This window comes from Myiozetetes cayanensis, unplaced genomic scaffold, assembly GCF_022539395.1.
Source record: "Myiozetetes cayanensis isolate MyiCay16 unplaced genomic scaffold, myiCay2020 scf4, whole genome shotgun sequence".
Classification (NCBI taxonomy): Eukaryota; Metazoa; Chordata; class Aves; order Passeriformes; family Tyrannidae; genus Myiozetetes; species Myiozetetes cayanensis.
In genome coordinates, this window is record NW_026087631.1 from 39892008 (window position 1) to 39909846 (window position 17839).

The 17839-nt window shown below is 41.9% G+C and overlaps 1 protein-coding gene across 2 annotated transcripts; it reads right to left on the reverse strand.

Annotated features, from left to right (window-relative positions):
- Positions 1-374: 374 nt before the first annotated feature.
- Positions 375-17402, reverse strand: ACER2 (alkaline ceramidase 2). 2 transcript variants are annotated; one of them, XM_050329225.1, is made up of 6 exons: positions 17255-17402; positions 11633-11747; positions 10614-10755; positions 6275-6412; positions 4240-4377; positions 375-3465 (listed from the first exon to the last, which is right to left on the reverse strand). In XM_050329225.1, exons 1-6 carry the CDS (start codon positions 17360-17362, stop codon positions 3279-3281), a joined length of 828 nt encoding a protein of 275 aa, XP_050185182.1. In that variant the 5' UTR covers positions 17363-17402; the 3' UTR covers positions 375-3278. The 2 variants fall into 2 exon arrangements, with proteins under 2 accessions (XP_050185182.1, XP_050185181.1); XM_050329224.1 differs by having other exon boundaries at positions 17189-17400.
- Between the last annotated feature and the right edge of the window lie 437 nt (positions 17403-17839).

The following is a 17839-nucleotide window of genomic DNA, read 5'->3' on the forward strand; positions in this document are numbered from 1 at the left end:
CTTGTTTTTAGCCATTCTTGCTACTCATCCTTGTTGTTTCATGGGTTTGCAGTTTTCAAAGTATTTGCTCTGGTTGCAAGAACCAGTTTGCTAAGCAAAGTAATCTCTGTCTCACTAATTAATGGTCTTATATCTAACACAGTCTCCCTTCTCCTCCATGAGTTTGCTTTTATCTGTGTAAGGGAGAAATTATTCTTACTATATTTCAAGGAGTTGTACTGGCAGCTACATTTTTCTCCAGAAACATGATGTATGAAAAAGCAAACAATATGTACTCCAAATGCAGATTAATGCTGCAAAGTATTACATGCTTTCCACAAACATTTAGCATATAGACTTCAATGGAGACAGGAAGAAAACCCAGCCCAACACCACTCTTTACATACTATTTATTGAGTTTTTAATGACTGTGAATTGCAAAAGTGTTCGCCACCATGAAAAGTTAACCATCCTGTCTTAAAAAACAAAGTTTAACATTAAAGGAATGATGAATATCACATGCCAGTATCTACAATATGCTCAACACACCATTGCATCCCACTAAATAAACTTTTAACTGAACCTGAAGTCTAGGAACCAACTCACTTCCTGCTGGTAGGGGAAGAAAGCATTCTGAGACTTTAAAGCGTGCAGGTGCATATACCTCACTTCATATGCTGCAACGTGATAGAGCTACTTGGGCATGTGTATATGCATCTGTATGATTCAGTGCACAAACTCCTCTGTATGCCACTCACACACTTTTCTGGGTACTAATTTTATCCTGAAGGTGCAATCTGTGAAGACAGAAAAACTGCATGTTTTTAACTCTTTGAAATAAATTTAGCTATTTTCAGAACACAGAAGTTAATACTAATTTAATGTAAAGTGCACTAGCTACATCTAAAAGTGGTGAGCTACAGTGGAATACACCAGCTAGTTCTACAGTGAAGCTTTGAATAACACATAGTGATCTTTGTTCACAGAATCTCCTATGAAGAATATGAAGGCCAGAGGTTACTTACTAAAAATACAGGTGATTCTTGGCCTGTTTCTGCATTCATTTACCTCTTCAATAGCTGAATGCACTGAGATTTTTTAAATTATGAAATTACTTCTCTGTGAGCAGTCAGACTCTGCAGCGCAGAACAGCAGTTAACAGCAGATTGATTAGAGCCCTTTGAGTCAGAGGTTGCTTTCAAACAAAATATTACATAGGAAGGCTCCGGTCATTTTGAATAGTACATTATGTCTGCAGTTATTACATTCCCAAGCAATACTGAAAATAACTTACCATTACATAATAATTTAGCAAACAATATCAAAAAATCTTACTCAAAGTAGGGCCATATTAGGCATCAGAAACCTTAGCTGGGTTCCAGCCAGTAATCCTATCTGTATAATCATATCACTTTTAATACCTGAGAAGTATTTGAAACTCAGCATTTCATAATCAGGGAGAGAGGAAGGAAAAGGACAAAGCAGCTGCGTTTCAAAGAGTAACAAAAATTCCTATATAATTTTTTACAAACAGGTTTCATAAAAAAATTGTATCACTTTGTGTCAAAAAAGATGTTTCAAACCTACTAGCAAGCAGTATAAATATGCGCTGTTCCACTGGAAAGATTTTGCTGCTTTTAGGATCGGGCAGTCATCTGACAGCAGTCTACTTATCCACTTTGAAGGTCTCAAGAAGACAGTCATATCTTCCACTAGCAATCTGCTTTAAGTATATCAGCATACAACATAGTTGTTGCTTTCTAAGCATAAATTTGAATACAAAAGTTTTTAAAATGCTTGAAAGTTAATTTACTCTGAAGTTCTTGCTAGAAGTCACTTTCATGAAGATCATACTGTATAGAATACATTTTCACATTGATAAAAAAAAAGTACAGCTTGAGTTGTGTTAGCAAGAGAAGAAATCGTATTTCCTGGTCTAATACTAAAAAAGAAAGTAACACTTTATTAATAAAAGTGTATATTTAAAGCTTTAACCCACTTACAGTTCTGATAATACAGTTTGATGGAATGTAAGTAGACCCTTTTTTCTCCAAAACTGCAGCTATTAGCAGCTACAATGGCTAATATTTAAAAAACATGCCTGCACTTAAACAGGCCTAGTACAAATTGCTTACAAGAACCGTAGTCATTCCTGAACTTCAACCCAATAATCTTAAAACTAAATCAGCCTATACATCCCTTATCTTTACAAAATAGGCTGAAAAGCAACAGAAAATCTAAATCTACTGTTCTTTCCTAAGAATGCAAGATGCAGTATCACATTTCACTGCTCACTGAAATCTAGGTCTTCAGCTTGGTTTTTAAGCAGTTACTTACTTTCTTCCTAAGTATTATCAGTGGAACACTGGACTATTTTTTACATCACTTTGCAATGCACTGGTGAGAAGCCACCTCTCAAATGAGATGTGCAGCCAGGCACATACAAGTTTTTGCAGTTTAATCACACTGTCAATCCATGCTGACCTAAGATCTTACTGAAGTTAGTATTAACACTTCTGTGTGTGCTTCAATGCCAAATTCAAGACCAAAAGTGTCCACAGAGGTAGAGCGATTTCTGTGACATTTCTGTAAAAGAGAAATATGCAGCATACAAATGTTCATAGGTGAAATACAGTAGAGCATTGAACTCCTATTTAGTTTTAGCGACTTGCATCAGCTACTTCAGCATCTACACTGCCTACCTGCGCTTACACAGTTACCCAGCTGCAAACACCAGTTTCCTGTTGTACTTGGGGATGAAACCATGTACCCTGTGAGATCCAATGCGATGCTCAGCCAGACTTCCTGAGTGCCACACCGGGCTTTGAGCACACTCTTGTGGCCGCGTGCAAGCACAGCAAAATCAGAGCCTATGAAGGACACGGGATGTCAGACAGGCTTCTTGGACTGGCTTCTTTCACAAAGAAGGCCTTAATCCAGCAGTTACAAAAGAAGTGACTCAAGTATCACAGGTGACTTGCTGCAGAAACATCATTCCTCGACGCTGGTATTTGGAAAGAGCTTTTATCAAGAGAAATGTTACATCAAAAACATTCAGTGCAAAACAGAGACAACCAGAGAAGCCATTTAGTTCCTTTAGTGTTCAAGTGCCTCCACATTCCTGCTTCCTCTCTCCTCTTCAGAGAGGAAAGAACACACATCCCTCCTCTTCCTATGACATCTGAGGTGCTGCCTATCTTAGCAAGAAGAGAAAATACAACACTAGTCATTTATCATTATTTAAATATTGTCTATGCTTGAATGTAAATTGAAAATCTATCCCCATTCCATTGTCAACTTCATGTAATCTTCACAGGTGACTTCTTGTGTGCGCAGAGGAGGGTGACATAGGGAACTCCAATGAATGCCCACCTTTCACTGGGCCAGAACTTTATGACAGGGCCCTGTTCAGGTATCTCAGAGGCAGCATCAAAGTAGGCAAAGCAGACACAGCCCAGGTATGCAGCAAGGCAAATCAAAATGTGCCTGAGAGTAGACACCCACACATCCAAAAAAAACAAACAACCGCCCCAAAAACAAAAACATAAAAAAGCAAACAAAACCCCAAACAGAAACAAAACAAAGACAAACAAACAAAGAAGAGAGAGAAAAGAAAGGGAAAAAAAATCAGTAACATGACTTCGGTAAAGTAGCCAACTAGATCACTATAAAATCAGTCTGTCCTTCACCATATTCCCCCAAGTGCCCCATAGGGCTGCTGCCTGTCCAAATACAGAGAATAAGGAAAACTACAAAACTAGCTTATTGCTGGTTTAAACAGGCTCCTGCTTTTTGGCTTCTCTGCACCTGACATATCTGTGCAGAAATGCTGACATATGGCCCCTGAGTAAGCGACCACAATTTGCCGGGGGGTAAAAGAGAAAAGGCATCAAAGCCCTTCACTTTTCCTCTACTTCACCATCATTAATTAATCACAATGAGGATTACCATCACTGTTATTGATGGAATAATCATCATATTCCATAATTTATAATCACAGCTTCAGCTGAGCAATGATTTTTTTTTTTTTAATAATCAGTATGGTAAGGAATTGAGTTACAATTAATGAACTTAGGTGTCTGAAGAATTTGATCAGGCCAAATAGATTCCTAAATCTGTCATGTTGAATAGTGTGACTTGCTCTGGGCTTATAATTTTATCAGAAGTTCTGTCTAGAACGAACCAGAAATAGCCACGAGGCAGCACAGAAGGGTAATGTGGTGAGTTTATAATGTGGTGGACTTTATACACAACACTTACCATACACAGTGCAAATAGGGGAAATTAAATGAGGACCAGATCTCACAAAATGCTTTGTCACTGATCCAGCAGAAAAGTGCTAGCATCCACCAAAGACCCGAAAAGAGACCCAGTTTGTATACACGCAGGTTTTCACACCTGAGAAGAAAAACATAAATAAGTTGTTATAAAACAATGCCAAACACCCATCTTTAAAATTACTCTACCATAAATGTCCTTAACAGAGGAACTTCAGGTAAAGTAAATCTGGTTTTGATGCAAGGCAGCGGTGAGGTAACAAAACAAACAAACGTTTTATCAATAGCTGTGTTTTGGGTATTGTCTCTTACACTGATGTGCAAATGGTGGGCAAACATCAAACCATTCCCATATCTAGGGAGGGGTATTCAGGACAACTAGTAATTAGTTACACATGCTGTCAGTTAACAACCAGCCATTCAGCAAGTACTCAGATTTGGTCATAGGTGGAACTTCATAAAGATTCACATTATTGCCAAGGCACATTTACAGTCTTCACTGAGATGTACAACTGTTTGTAAGAGCATGACACTAAACCGTGTACCTAAGCCGATACACGTATGGATCAATTTCATACGTTTCACAGATAAAACCAGACTAGTGAAATGGGTACTTGTGCATTCTGACAGAGGAAAGGGTGTGTGCATTGAGAATATGAAGGCTTTCCTGGCCACGTCTGAAGTACATGAACAAACATGTGCAACTGCGTTCCATTTAAGATAAGAGGGTTGGCCTCAAACTTACAGTTCAAATACCAAGAGCAGAAGGCAATTAACTTGCACGGTTCAAAGAATTCAAGGCAGCAAAGGAAAACTGAAGGCTTCGTTACCCAATGCAAGATCAGCCATAGAAATGGTACAGACTGTTATGAGAGGTTTGCTCAGTACCATCACCAGGTACTGCAATTTATTTTTATAAAATATAGCAGTAGATGATGCAGATGTTCTGCAAAGGACTACTTTAAGGCAGAAAGTGTCTGATCTGCATAATACTCCCGGGTTTTCTGTGATCACCCATCATGGAGTCTTCAGCTCCTGCAGTAATTGTGCTTCAGAGGGCTGGGGACATGGTTGCTGAGGAGGGAGGAGATTGCAAAGCAAGTATTTCTAATACAATGAAGAGATGTAATAGCCTTCCTTTATTTGTCAACAGACACTGATCATTCCAACTATCACTGAAAGAGAACCTGTTAGCAGAAGGCCTGAAAGACATGTTCCCACTGCTGTGCACAGATCTGTGACATGCTCCTATCCTAGTCTGAAAGAACCTGGATCCCACAAAGCTTGCACTTCCATTTGCACCTTTTGCCTACACAATGCACTGGTGTTCCCTATTTAACACAAAGGGCAGTTATTTAAATATCAGAGTTGCTGCAGACACTGGTGTGCTCCAGTCAATGTAACAGAAGATCTCTTTAAAATGTAAAGATCAGTCTCAGGTTCTTTTCTATTTGCATTCTGGTTTTATGGTTTCTAAGGTCCTGACTGATAGCTATCCTCCAAAACCTAGAGATTAACCTTATTTGTCAGTTTGACTGTATCATATTCTCCACAGCAGAAGACAGTGCTGTAAGAAGAAAGTGCTGTAAGACTCACAGCACATCTTTGAGAACTGGAACATCTTCCACACATGCCTGGGCTTTGCTCCACATTCCCACTAGTATTCAGACTGCAATCATGCCACCACCTTAACTTTATGCACACTCTACAGAAGAAATGCTATCCATGAAGTGAAACCCTTGCTCTGATTCCACAATAAACGGATTTGAGTTAGATCAAGTTGCAGCATGAGGTATGCTGCAAGACAGAAGACTGACCTAGTGTAATGGCATATGGAAAAAAAAATCCTTGACAAAGATGTCTGAACTGCCAAACAAGTTTACATTAGATCTGCTCTTGAATGTTGAAGAAGCATTTCTGAGCTGCTATCAGAAGCACTGAAGCCAGATCTAGCATATCATCACACTTGGCCTAAGGACCTCAGAAGGCAATGCCGCATTCGGGAGAAATATACTCACCTCTTCAACTCTGCAATAAGCAAAGCTGTGCAGGGAACACCCAGAGTCATCAGCGAGATGTTGTTGATGGCAGGTTTAATGAAGGCAAGGCAGGTGGTAACTCCAGACAGGACACCCACAGCAGCTTTAAAACGGCTCCTGAACAGGGTTTTTATGGGGCAGAAAGACTGCTCTTAATTCAAAGCTTATAATTGCTAAAACCAGAAATCTTAAAATTATTTTAATAATGTGACAAAATTTAGGTTTCTCTAGTTGTGCTGAGGAGATGCAATGACGACACACATAGAGTGGATGTGGATCTGGCACAGACTTGCATGTGAACGCAGAGTTAATCATATACACAAACCTTTGCTATGCAGTGGTCTTCTACACACATGTGCACACACACACTCATCACTGGCTTCAAAACAAAGACCACAGTCCAATCTTCCTCCTCCCACAAGCTATGAACAAATCCATCTCTGCACACAACACTGTACTTCCTCAAAAAAGTTCTGTGTCATCATTCTTCAAGCTTTTAACACGGATTTTTAGGATATTTTGTTACTGTTAATGCCCCAACTTCTACAGTCATCTTACAGTCTGCTTTCCTTTATCTCTTTTAAGCCTTAAAAGATATTGAAAACACATAGTAAGTATGAACATTTCTTTTAATCAAATTCAACAGTAGGTGAGCAATTCCCAAAAGGATCTTTTCTGAGACTAGGATTTGGTATATTCCTAGCATAAATGAAATCAAAATTGGGCCCTCTGCAGACAGCCTGACAATTTTTAAGTTAAATATATGTTAACAGTTGTTTAAACTTCAAGTTTGGACTTTTAACAACCTATTTCCGGTCTGTGGGTGGACTATGGCAGACAGAGGATCATCACACTGCCCTTCCAACTACTGGCCCACAGCTTTATAAAACAGTTGCTGCCCAAGAATGGCTTTTCTATGTCTGAAGTAGGGTCTCAATATACTTCTGCAGTACCATTCCATGGACACAAGTGTTAACGCCTTTGCCGAGCTCATTCAATTTGCCTTCTCCTATAATGTTCTCCTTTCTCCTGGAAGGCAATATTTAAGATACTTAAGTAGGAAGATCTGATCTGACATGAATATCTTCATGAATAAAGACATCACAAATTGGTCGTGATAGATAATAACATTTGCAGCACTGAAAATACAAAATGTGATGAGAATGAAGTAAGTGAAGACCACAGCACTGAGCACAGGATAGACATAATAACAGAGCATTAGCTAGGCAACACAAAACCCCCAAAAATATTAACCAAACTTGTTCTAGGTTAGGGCCTGTTGCCCAGCATGTCTCTCTCTTGTACCCTTTAAAAAGGAATTAAGACATTAACAAGTAACTGTTTTGACAGATTCTCTGGAAGAGACATGTCCTGAAATGTTAAAGGATAGGGGACATCCTTCACCTCATCTCAGTGTTTTTATGGATCAGTTATAACCTGGGAGATTTAGTATTTACAGTTTTAACATGAAGTTCAACAGTATTCCACCTCAAAAGTGCTGTTATTCTTTTAAAAAAGAATATAGTTTAACATCTCGGCCCATTCTATGTACATACCCAGCGTGAGGGACTGAAAAAAGTTTCTAAAAAGTTATTACTAGCTGGAAACAACTCTGTGTGGGAGAGAAGGAGGCAGATCGGGTTCTGCCAAGGTGGGATTATGCTGTGCTGCCTCCATAACCCCACCTCCTTGAGACCACTGGTGCAGCTGTCAGCCACTGGTACGTGAGGAGCAGTGCCCCATACCTCTGCCTGACTCTGGAGCCTTTAGTCCAGCCCACACCACATGCCCTGAAGCCCCAAACCCAGCCCCAGAACGGCTGGCACACTGGAAGCCCCACCTGTGGGGATGGCCACAGGAGTCCAGAGCAATAAAATCAGCACCATGTGCAACTAGCACGTATTTGCGGCCCTGCTGCTTCCTGGACTCCTGGAAGCTGGATCTATGCTGGATCTAGGGTGGTAGCTAAAACTCTCTTTTTCTCTCCTTCTTTCTCTCTTTTTTTTTTCTTCTTCTCCTAATTTCCTTTTCTTGATAGTTGAGTAACTGAAACCTGGATGGGTTGGAATTTGCTAAGTCAATGCTTTGTAAAATGCTCTATGTTGATTGAATGCTTCTTTGAAATTTTTGCTAAGTTCCTTTATTTTCCAAAATTTGTCATTAGAAGTGTATTATTTGACCCCCTGAGAAGCATCGTAGTGTTTCTCCTGTGTCTGGCCTCAAGTTATAAAAGAACTGAAGGCCCCTTTTAATAAATCTGTAAGGTGAGGTTTTTTTAACATAAAACCCCTACAATGAGCTCTTGGGTTGAGCCTGGGGTGTTACACCCAGAACCACCAAAAGATAGTGACAGATGAAATAAAACATCCCCTTTAGGCTTCTGAGGGATAATTTACAGAGTTTACATAAATTACACATCAATTCAAGACTCTGAATCCTTCTTCACTTGAACTGAACCTCTAAGATTCACACCATAAACCAAAAGACCCCAGTAAAGCCTGTTTGCTTGTTAAGCTGATGGTGTTCTATAACAGCACTGTGCTGCAATATGCAGATGTACTAAATGACAAAGCCATTAAACCACATAAAATCATAGAATAGGCTGAGTTGAAAAGGACTCATCAGGATCATTGAGTCCAACTCCTGGCCATGCACGTCACACCCCAAGAATCATAATAGGTACCTGAGAACATTGTCCAGATGCTTCTTGAACTCAGACACGCTTAGTGATGTGACCACTTCCCTGGGGAGCCTGTTCTAGCGCCCAGCCACTCTTCAGGTGAAAAACTTTTTCCTGATATCTAACCTAAACCTCAATCCAACTCAGCTTCATACTGTTTCCTCGAGTCCTGTCACTGGTCTCTAGGAGTGAAGAGACTGACACCTGCCTTCCTGTTTCCCCTCATGAGGATTTTGAAGACTGCATAGAGGTCTCCCCTCAGTCTCATCTTCTCCAGGCTCAACACATCAAGTAGCCTCAACCACTCCTCATGCAGCTTCCCCTCAAGGCCCTTCACCGTCTTTGTTGCCCTCCTTTGGACACTCTCTATAAGTCCAAAACTGCACACAATATTCACCTCCCTTAACTGGCTGGTGATGCTTTGCCTGATGCCCCCAGGACACGGTTGGCCCTCCTGGCTGCCAGGGCACTGCTGACTCATATTCAACTTGCCATCGACCACGACCCTCAGGCCCCTTTCCATGTCAGTACTTTCAGGCATCTCATTCTCCGGTTTGTTTGAACAAGCAGGGTTGCCCCATCCAAGGTGTAGAATTCAGCACTTCCACTTATTGAACTTCATCTGGTTGGTGATTGCCCAGTCCTCTGATTTGTTGAGGTCTCTCTGCAGGGCCTCCCTGCCTCTGGGGGAGTCAACAGCTCCTCCCAGTTTTGTGTCAACAGCAAATTTATTTAGTATTCCTTCAAGTTCTGTGTCCAAGTTGTTAATGAAGATATTGAAGAAAACTGGGCCATACACATAGGCTGTACACAGTAATTAAAAGTACACTCTTCCCAGTGCAAGTTATTTTGAGGAATGGCCAATCTCATGAATAAACTTCTCTTCACCCACCCTCCATTAGCAGCTTCTAATCAGGATATGTCGAGGAAAAAGAGAAAACCAAAAAAACAAACCAGTCCTAGCAGACTTCAGAGAGAACAACTGGTGCTGGAATTCAAACCTCTGCACCACCTCAACTTTACTACATAAAAGAACAATATGTACAAAGTTTATAGCATAATTCTTTTAGCGGGGGGCAAACCAAAATCAAATTTTTTAAACTGGCTATGATGTGCTTTTTTCTAAACCTGCAAGAAAAGTAAAAAATCCTTTTACAAAAACACTAGGCTTCTAAAGAAATGCTTGGCCTTTGAATATTGAAACACCATCCTTAACTACTGCCTCAAATATTCAGATGAACATTCAGCTGACTTCCAAAAGTCCACTTGTATTTACACTTCAGGATATACAAAAGGAAGAGTAAAAGATAGCTTCTTTTACATTAGCTGTAACTTATATAAACTACTCATTGTAAACATCTCCCTGCAATAAATAAGAATAGACTCTTCCAGAGGCAAGTCACCTCATCCCAATATCTGAAGTTACAGGGTGCAAACCCCACCCTCAGCAACTGCAGACTTGGAATCCAGGAAAAAATGGGCTGAAATATAAGCAACCATAAGAGAATGGAGTTAGAAAAGACAGCAGCAACAGTGGTAAGGCCGGATGACAACTCAGTGCCGTTATGTGCAGGTTTAGGTGTTAGCACAAGAAGTTTCAAGAAACTTGAAAGTGTACATGCATGATTGTATGATTACCTGTCATTTCGAAAAACTCTGGGTAGGTATCTCCTAGGGAACCACATGGCAAGAGCACACATCAGGACCCAGAGAATAGCCAGCTCATCCAGCATCTGGCCCAGGAAACTGAGTGTGGCATGAAAATAAACAGATCCAATTCCTGGAAGAATTAATCAAAAGACAACATGAATAGTTGCAGTACCATAATAGACTGAAATGCACTGCTTATGCTCAGAACTTCAAAGCAAATGGTGGATACCATTTGGTCTACAAAAGATCATTAAAAAAGAAAACCAGAAAATAAATGCCAAGTTTCCTAAGAGGCAATTCAGGTCATCAGCCCCTCATTAATTACAAAGCAAACACTTCACAGAAGTAGCAGCTGAAGATGTCAGCTCCTACTGAAAAAACAGATGTATATGAAGAGACATCGTGTGGAAAAGTATAATGCAAAACAAATCAAGGAATATAAGCCAAATGGTGCTTCTGAATTTTCTCAATAGCACAAGAATAGGTAAGACAAAGATAAAAAGCAGCATCTGATGACTACTCATTCATATAAGTTTACAGGTGGAAAGGGTCACACTGTCCCAGAGGGCTCTCATTATCCCTTTAAAGTGCCTCCAGGAATGAACATACTTCAGAATCTCACATCCACAAAACAGCTCAGCTTTTGGCCCTTCTCAATACAATGCTAAACCTATTCAGTTGCACTGGCACTTTCAGCTTTCATTTAAATGACAACACAGGAAGGAGGGTAAGCACTGCTGTACAATAAGCAAAAACATGAAAAAAAGAAAAGCATGCAAAAGGATAGGAAGGGAACAGAACTATGGCCAAAGTTCCCACCAACCTCAAACTGCAAAAGGCATTTTCCTTTCAGAAACTATGGCTGTTTCGGCTTTATGCAAGTAAAGTCAAACTCTTCTGTACATGTCAAGATTGCTTTGTTTTGCAAAACAATCAAGTGCAAGCAATAAGAACGGACTTCCTCCCTCAGTTCACACATGAGTTGGCAAACAGACTAACCAACTTACCAACCACGACTAGCAGAGTCCATATTAAATATATTCCACTGTTGAAGCAGATTGCGTATTGACGGAACAAGCACATACATATGGGTGGTAAAACGAAAAACAAGACGTTGCTTATCTAGGAAAAAAAACAACAGTCTCACAAAGACAGAAAGTAAACAAACCTTAAATATCCACAGGGTTTCTAAGACATCTATAATAACATTTTGTCATCCAGTGAAGCCCCAGCTCAACAAATTATGGCCCTCTGTTTTCTCCAATGCTTAGATGTTTTTGCAAAAGCATTAACTTGTTTTGTTTAGTATCACTAACTAATAACAGCATAAAACCTTTAAGCAACATAAAATGCAGCTAGTCATCTTTAAACTACATTTCAAGTCAATTCCCAGAGGAATTTTATTGAGAATCTACAAATATTCAAGACTGTGGCAATCTGGAAGGCATACAACAGCAAGCAGCTGAGGAACAGGATGTACAGACCAGTGACTTGTCCTCTCAATGGCTGTCAAGCCTAGCATGGAAAAAGCACTAGAAGTACTGGCACGAGACAGAACTAATAAAGCTGGAAGTCAATTTACTGAGCAACAGTTCTTATGTGGAAGGTCTGAAATACAACACTAAGCTAAAAGAGTTAGAACCTTTTTCGTGCAGGGCAAAAAGAGCATGGAGCTTTAAGTCCTTTCACATTTCATTTTTTTCTCTTGGTTCTCCATTACAGAAACAACTGAATATGAAGTGAAACTAGCTACAGGAAGGTGAAAAAGCTGATAATTCAGGCCATTGCTAGAGGCTTTTGTAATTTAATATGTAAGATTTGAATGAAGTCATGTTTTATGTTTTCTCTTGCCTACCAACAGCCTAAAGCATGATTCTCCAGTTAAAGATTGAAAATACTTTACTGGCAATTAGCAGGAGCTGTCACTCTGGTAGTGATCACTTGGTTTTCCCCAGAAGGAGCTTCCACTGCTGAGGGCCAGCCATGGCACTGTAACTGAGCAGCTATGAAAAGACTCTACTGCTGCTTCACAATGGGGCAGGGGACAGAATGAGTTCTCCAGCCTCAGCTTTCTCATGTTTGCCCACTTAGCCTAAGCACAAGAAAAAAATCATCCCCTGCAACATTTCCATAAAGTTGATGTAGAAAACAACTCTGAATTGTTTTGGCAAGAGCACTCCTTTGGGAAAGATCACTTCCGCACAGAGACTTACAAACTTTTACTGACATTAGTGAAAATCTAGTGGAGAAATAATTCAAGAACGACCTATGAATTTGTTCATTCAGCCACTGTTGTCCACCATTCAACACAATCTGAGAACAGATTTTATGAAGCAGAACAATTTGCTAAACCCATGTAAAGCAACCTACATGTTCAAAGAAAGGCTCACTTGAGCATCTTCCATTCACAAAAGGAAACAAAGAACTCCATGCAGTAATGCTGGGAACACAGTCATGGACCAGGATCCCAGTGCTGATACACCCACAGAGTGGGAGGACTCCCCTTTCCCCAAGGCAGGCAGGAAGCATACATGGTGACAGCTGGGATGATGGAATATGAACAAGTCCTCTAGGGGCCTGGGAGTGCTCTATGCATTTTAGGCTTTTAGACACCGTTAGGTCAAAGACAGCTGTCAATGGGCAAAAATAGATGGTTATAAACAAAGTGGATTGGAAGACAACTCTTCCATCTCTACAGCTGAAACTGACTAATGAGGAACATCAGAACAGGCAATCACAGTCTGTAAAGTTTGGCGAGAAAGTCCTTATTCCGCCTAGGAACAAGACAACGAAGGAAACTCTACATCTGCTTACCGCAGCTGTAGCAATGCAGATTTACACTAGTGATGAGCCAACAGGGGAGCAGTTCTGTCCTACGGTAGCACTCCTCTGGCACTGAACTACCATTCATGCTAAAGTCCTGTCTGCAAATGCAAGGAAACCCTTGCAAACTGGAGCCTGAGCACGACTTGTACTCTTTGCAGTGGCCAGCAGGAAGATTTCCTAAAATCTTAGAAGTTGAAATAATTTTAGTACTGACAGTTTCAATACTACAGTATGATTTCAGAAAGTAAGGTTTCAGAAAGTGCATGTGCCATTTTTTACATAATAAATTGGCCTGCATGATTTCGTAAAGTACAACTCATGCAGTGAAGAGCAAAAATTGATATCAGTAGTAGAGAAAATTTCCTTCAGGATCTGCAAAAGGCAATGATTAAAAGCTACAGTTCTAGAAAAAAGGCAAGCAGGCCATCAATAACAGTCCATCCTTTGGCTTCATATAATTCTGGACCTTTAGTTTTAATTTCCAACTAATTAATTATACATTAAGAATACAGGACATAGGCCAATTGGACAGAGAGAATGCCAGAGGCTTGCTCAGATCATGATCACAGAACTTCACTCACATCTGGCCACTCCTGACACAGTATGTTTCTTGCAGTCCTACCAAAGGTCCTGTATTCTTCACTATCAGCTACATCTCCCAGACATCAGCTGCAGCATTTCATCACCATAGGAAAACTTACTGCTCTACCTCTTTGTGAGCAGAAAGCAAAAGTGGACTGAAGTAGCTCTCAGTGAGATCAGAGAATTTGTTATCTTCTATATCCCAGTACACGAGCGTGCTACTCACAAATACTAAAAATCTTCAGTGACAAAAAAGATGAAGCAGAGAGAGTACAAGCATTCTCTCATAATCCTAAGACTACCTCACAGCTTTTTAACACTTTTATCTCCATGCCACTAGGGAATACAAAAAGAGAAATAAACTCCTGGCAATTAATTCCCTTCTTACATGGAAATTTGGCAAGAAAGTACAAGCACAACTGAATACAACATATTGAACTGCTAAGTACTGACTTTGCTAACAACAGGGAAAAAATACTGGTTTCAGGCGTTTAAAACACAAAAGCTTTTTTTGTAAGTATCTCTTCAGAGAGGGTTATACTGCATCAGGACACATTACTTTATTCATTTCAGAGAGAAAAGGAAAAAAAAAAGAGATAGTTTTCTTATAACTATTCTTTCAATTTGAGCCACAGAGTGTTTTGTGGCCTCTTTATTGAAGAAGTATAAGACCTGAATCACTTTACTGGACAAAATCACATCAGTCTAGCTTGTGTATGTTTCAAAAAATTAGTCTGATCAATTTGTTCAAAACCTTAAAACAGATATTCTCCTACTGATTTTAGCATGTTGAGTACTTTGGTTTGAGTCCCACCAGAGTAAATAAATGTTTCACAAATGCACTACAGATAAGCTGCTCCAGTTTTGTGCTTACACGAATATTGCGTGAGACCTTAACCAAAACTCTGACCTTAGCTGTGACAGCTTAAAATGCGGATTAGCAAGGTTTTAATCTAAAGCTTAACGACCCAGATACCAGATTCAGGTTTGCTGAAGAATGGTTCCTGACACTTCAAGAGGTTTGATTGAGTCAGTATCAGAACTGAAGCATCCTAAAAGGAATAAAATTTGGATGCCACCTAAGATACCTATTAGAGTAGGGCCAAAATTTCCCAACTGTCTTGTGAGCATCAGTTTTTACGCTGACACAGTTGTACAACCACACCAATCCACTTCATGTAACTAGCTTTAATTTTCAGAAGTTGCTAATGCAAAAATCCTTACAATGACTCGCTACTCCTGAAGAGATGCTAAACATGACTATCCTCAACACAGCCTCTTTTTTCCCTCTGCTTTTGGTGTACAGCTTGCTGTTTATACAGAGCTGCCACAATATAGCAGGCTTCAGGGCAAACCTTTCCCTCATCTGTTTGGAACCTCAGTTATTCATCTGGACACAAATGCAGCTTCTAGCATTTTGCAAGCTTCTATAGCACTGCTAATCAGCTCAGTACAGTGCTGTGGTTTAAACCTGCCAGCAACTTTTTAGTGGTTTAATCACTGCCCAGCCACTCGCTCATGTTCTTCACAGCGTGATGGGGGAGAGAACTTAAAGGGTAAATGTGAGAAAACTGGGTGGGTTGAGAAACTGTGGATTGAGAAATAGACACTTTAACAGGTGAAGCAAAAGCTGCACACATAAGCAAAGTGAGACCAGGAATTCATTCAGAACTTCCTATGGGCAGAGGAGTTCAGCCATTGCTAGGAAAGCAGGACCCCATCACGTGTAACATGATTTTGGAAGACAACCACCATCACTCCAAACCATTTCCTTCTTCTTCCCCCAGTTCTATATGCTGACCACAATGCCATAGGCTCTGGGATATCCCTTGGGTCAGCTGGAATCAGCTGTGCCAGCTGTATCCCCTCCCAACTCCTTGTGCACCCCCAGGCCACTCACTGGTGGGGTGCAGTGAGCAGCAGAAAAGGCCTTGACCTGAGGAGCGCTGCTGAGCAGTAAATGAAAACATCCCTGAATTATTAACACTGTTTGCAGCACAAAACATCACCCACAGAAGTGACTATGAAAAAAATTAACTCTACCTTAGACTGAACCAGCACATACAGTCAGATGGATACCCATCCCCCTGCATAGCTGGCTCCCAAACACATTTGCTGTCTTCAAATAACTTTGTTTATCCTGACCTTTTCCTCCCTTTGTTTTTGGTTCTTGCAGGGTGACATCAGACACACAAAAAAGCCAACAGTTTCCCTCATACACCCTCAAAATTCTCCCGCAGCCACCACCCATAGGTCTTTGGCAGCAAAGCAAAAGCAAAAAAAAATCAGATTAGCAACGTACACCATACAATTACTTGCTCTGTATGTGCAGCACCTCCCATTATACAAACTCCAGTGAGTGAAGCCAGACACTAAATTCTTTCTTCCACAAGACATTGGCTTGAAAGGAAAAGATAGATCAGAAAAGGATGGAATACGAGAGAAAAAACCTGCACATTTTAAAGCACAAAAGAGACAAAGCAGAAGCTCCAGCTCCTCATTTGAGCAAATACCACCTCTTATAGAACAGAAAAGAAACTGGGCATTTGCAGGTTTGCTCCTGGACACCTGTTTCTCATGGAAAGGCAAACTACTTGAAAACCCGATGGGTTATCTTACTGTGGTGTACCTATTTGTCACTGTAATTCTTTACATCAACAGGTTGTCAGGAGCATTGCTCCCTTTCCAAGATGTGTGTACTGGGCAGTCCAGCTCTGTTGCTAAGACTGGGCTTTCTTAAGTTTTACATCCAAAGACCAAGGTGTTTTTATCTTGACCCATCACTGCCGTGCAGCCGTCAAGGGGATGCCACCTGTCTGAGCAGACGGGTACCAGACGCGGGCAATCCGGCACCGAAAATTCTGTGCTTGGCCACCACAAGGCTCGACACAGACGAGGAGGGGGCCTGCTGCACACTACTTACTCGTAACAGTATGGCTACTATGACTAGTAACCTCCCCGTTTTATACCTGCAACACCAAACCTCTCCTTTTCCTTTAATTTTAGGCATGTCAGGGACTGGAGAAGGAAAAGAAGGAGGCAGCCACAGAAGGATACGCTACATTTCCACGAAAACCGCGCAAGAGACGGGGGCGGCAGGCAGCAGGAGCCCCCAGAGCAGCAGCGGACCCTGCCGCCGCCTCACGCTCGCCCACCCGCCGCGCCCCGGCTCCGAGGGCTCGTCGCTCCCGCATCGCCAGGCAGCGGCCGCCGCCACGCACCGTGTTGTAGAACTCGGCGATGGCGGGCACGATGGTGTAGTTGTCCTCACACCAGTCCACCTCCGAGCTGCCGGCCCGCAGTGGGTCCCACCACAGCAGCGCCCCCATGGCGCCCGCCCGGGCGGCCCCGCTCCGGCCCAGCGCCGCCGCGGGGCGGACACCGGGGCGGACACCGCGGGGCGGACACCGCACCGCCCTGCCCGCCGCCCGCGCAAGGGAAGGGGCGGGAAGGGGCGGGAAGGGGCGGGAAGGGGCGGGGCGGCCCCTCAGCGCGCAGGCCGGCGGGCCCGGTGTGGCGGTCACCGTGCTGTGACTGCCCCGCGGGGCTCCGGCCAGCCGGGCGGGCTGAAGCGCCACTTCCCAGCTCCCCGGCGCCCCTGAGGAGCCAGATACCTGACCCGCGTGGGCTGCCCGCCCGCATCCCTTGCCTCCTTAGAAATACCACAGAATCACAGAACTACTAGGGTCGGGAGGGACCATTCAGTCCAAGGCAGGGTCACCTAGAGCAGGTTACACAGGAACGTGTCCAGGTGGATTTTGAGTGTATTCTCCAGAGAGCGAGACTATTCGACCTCCCTGGGCGGC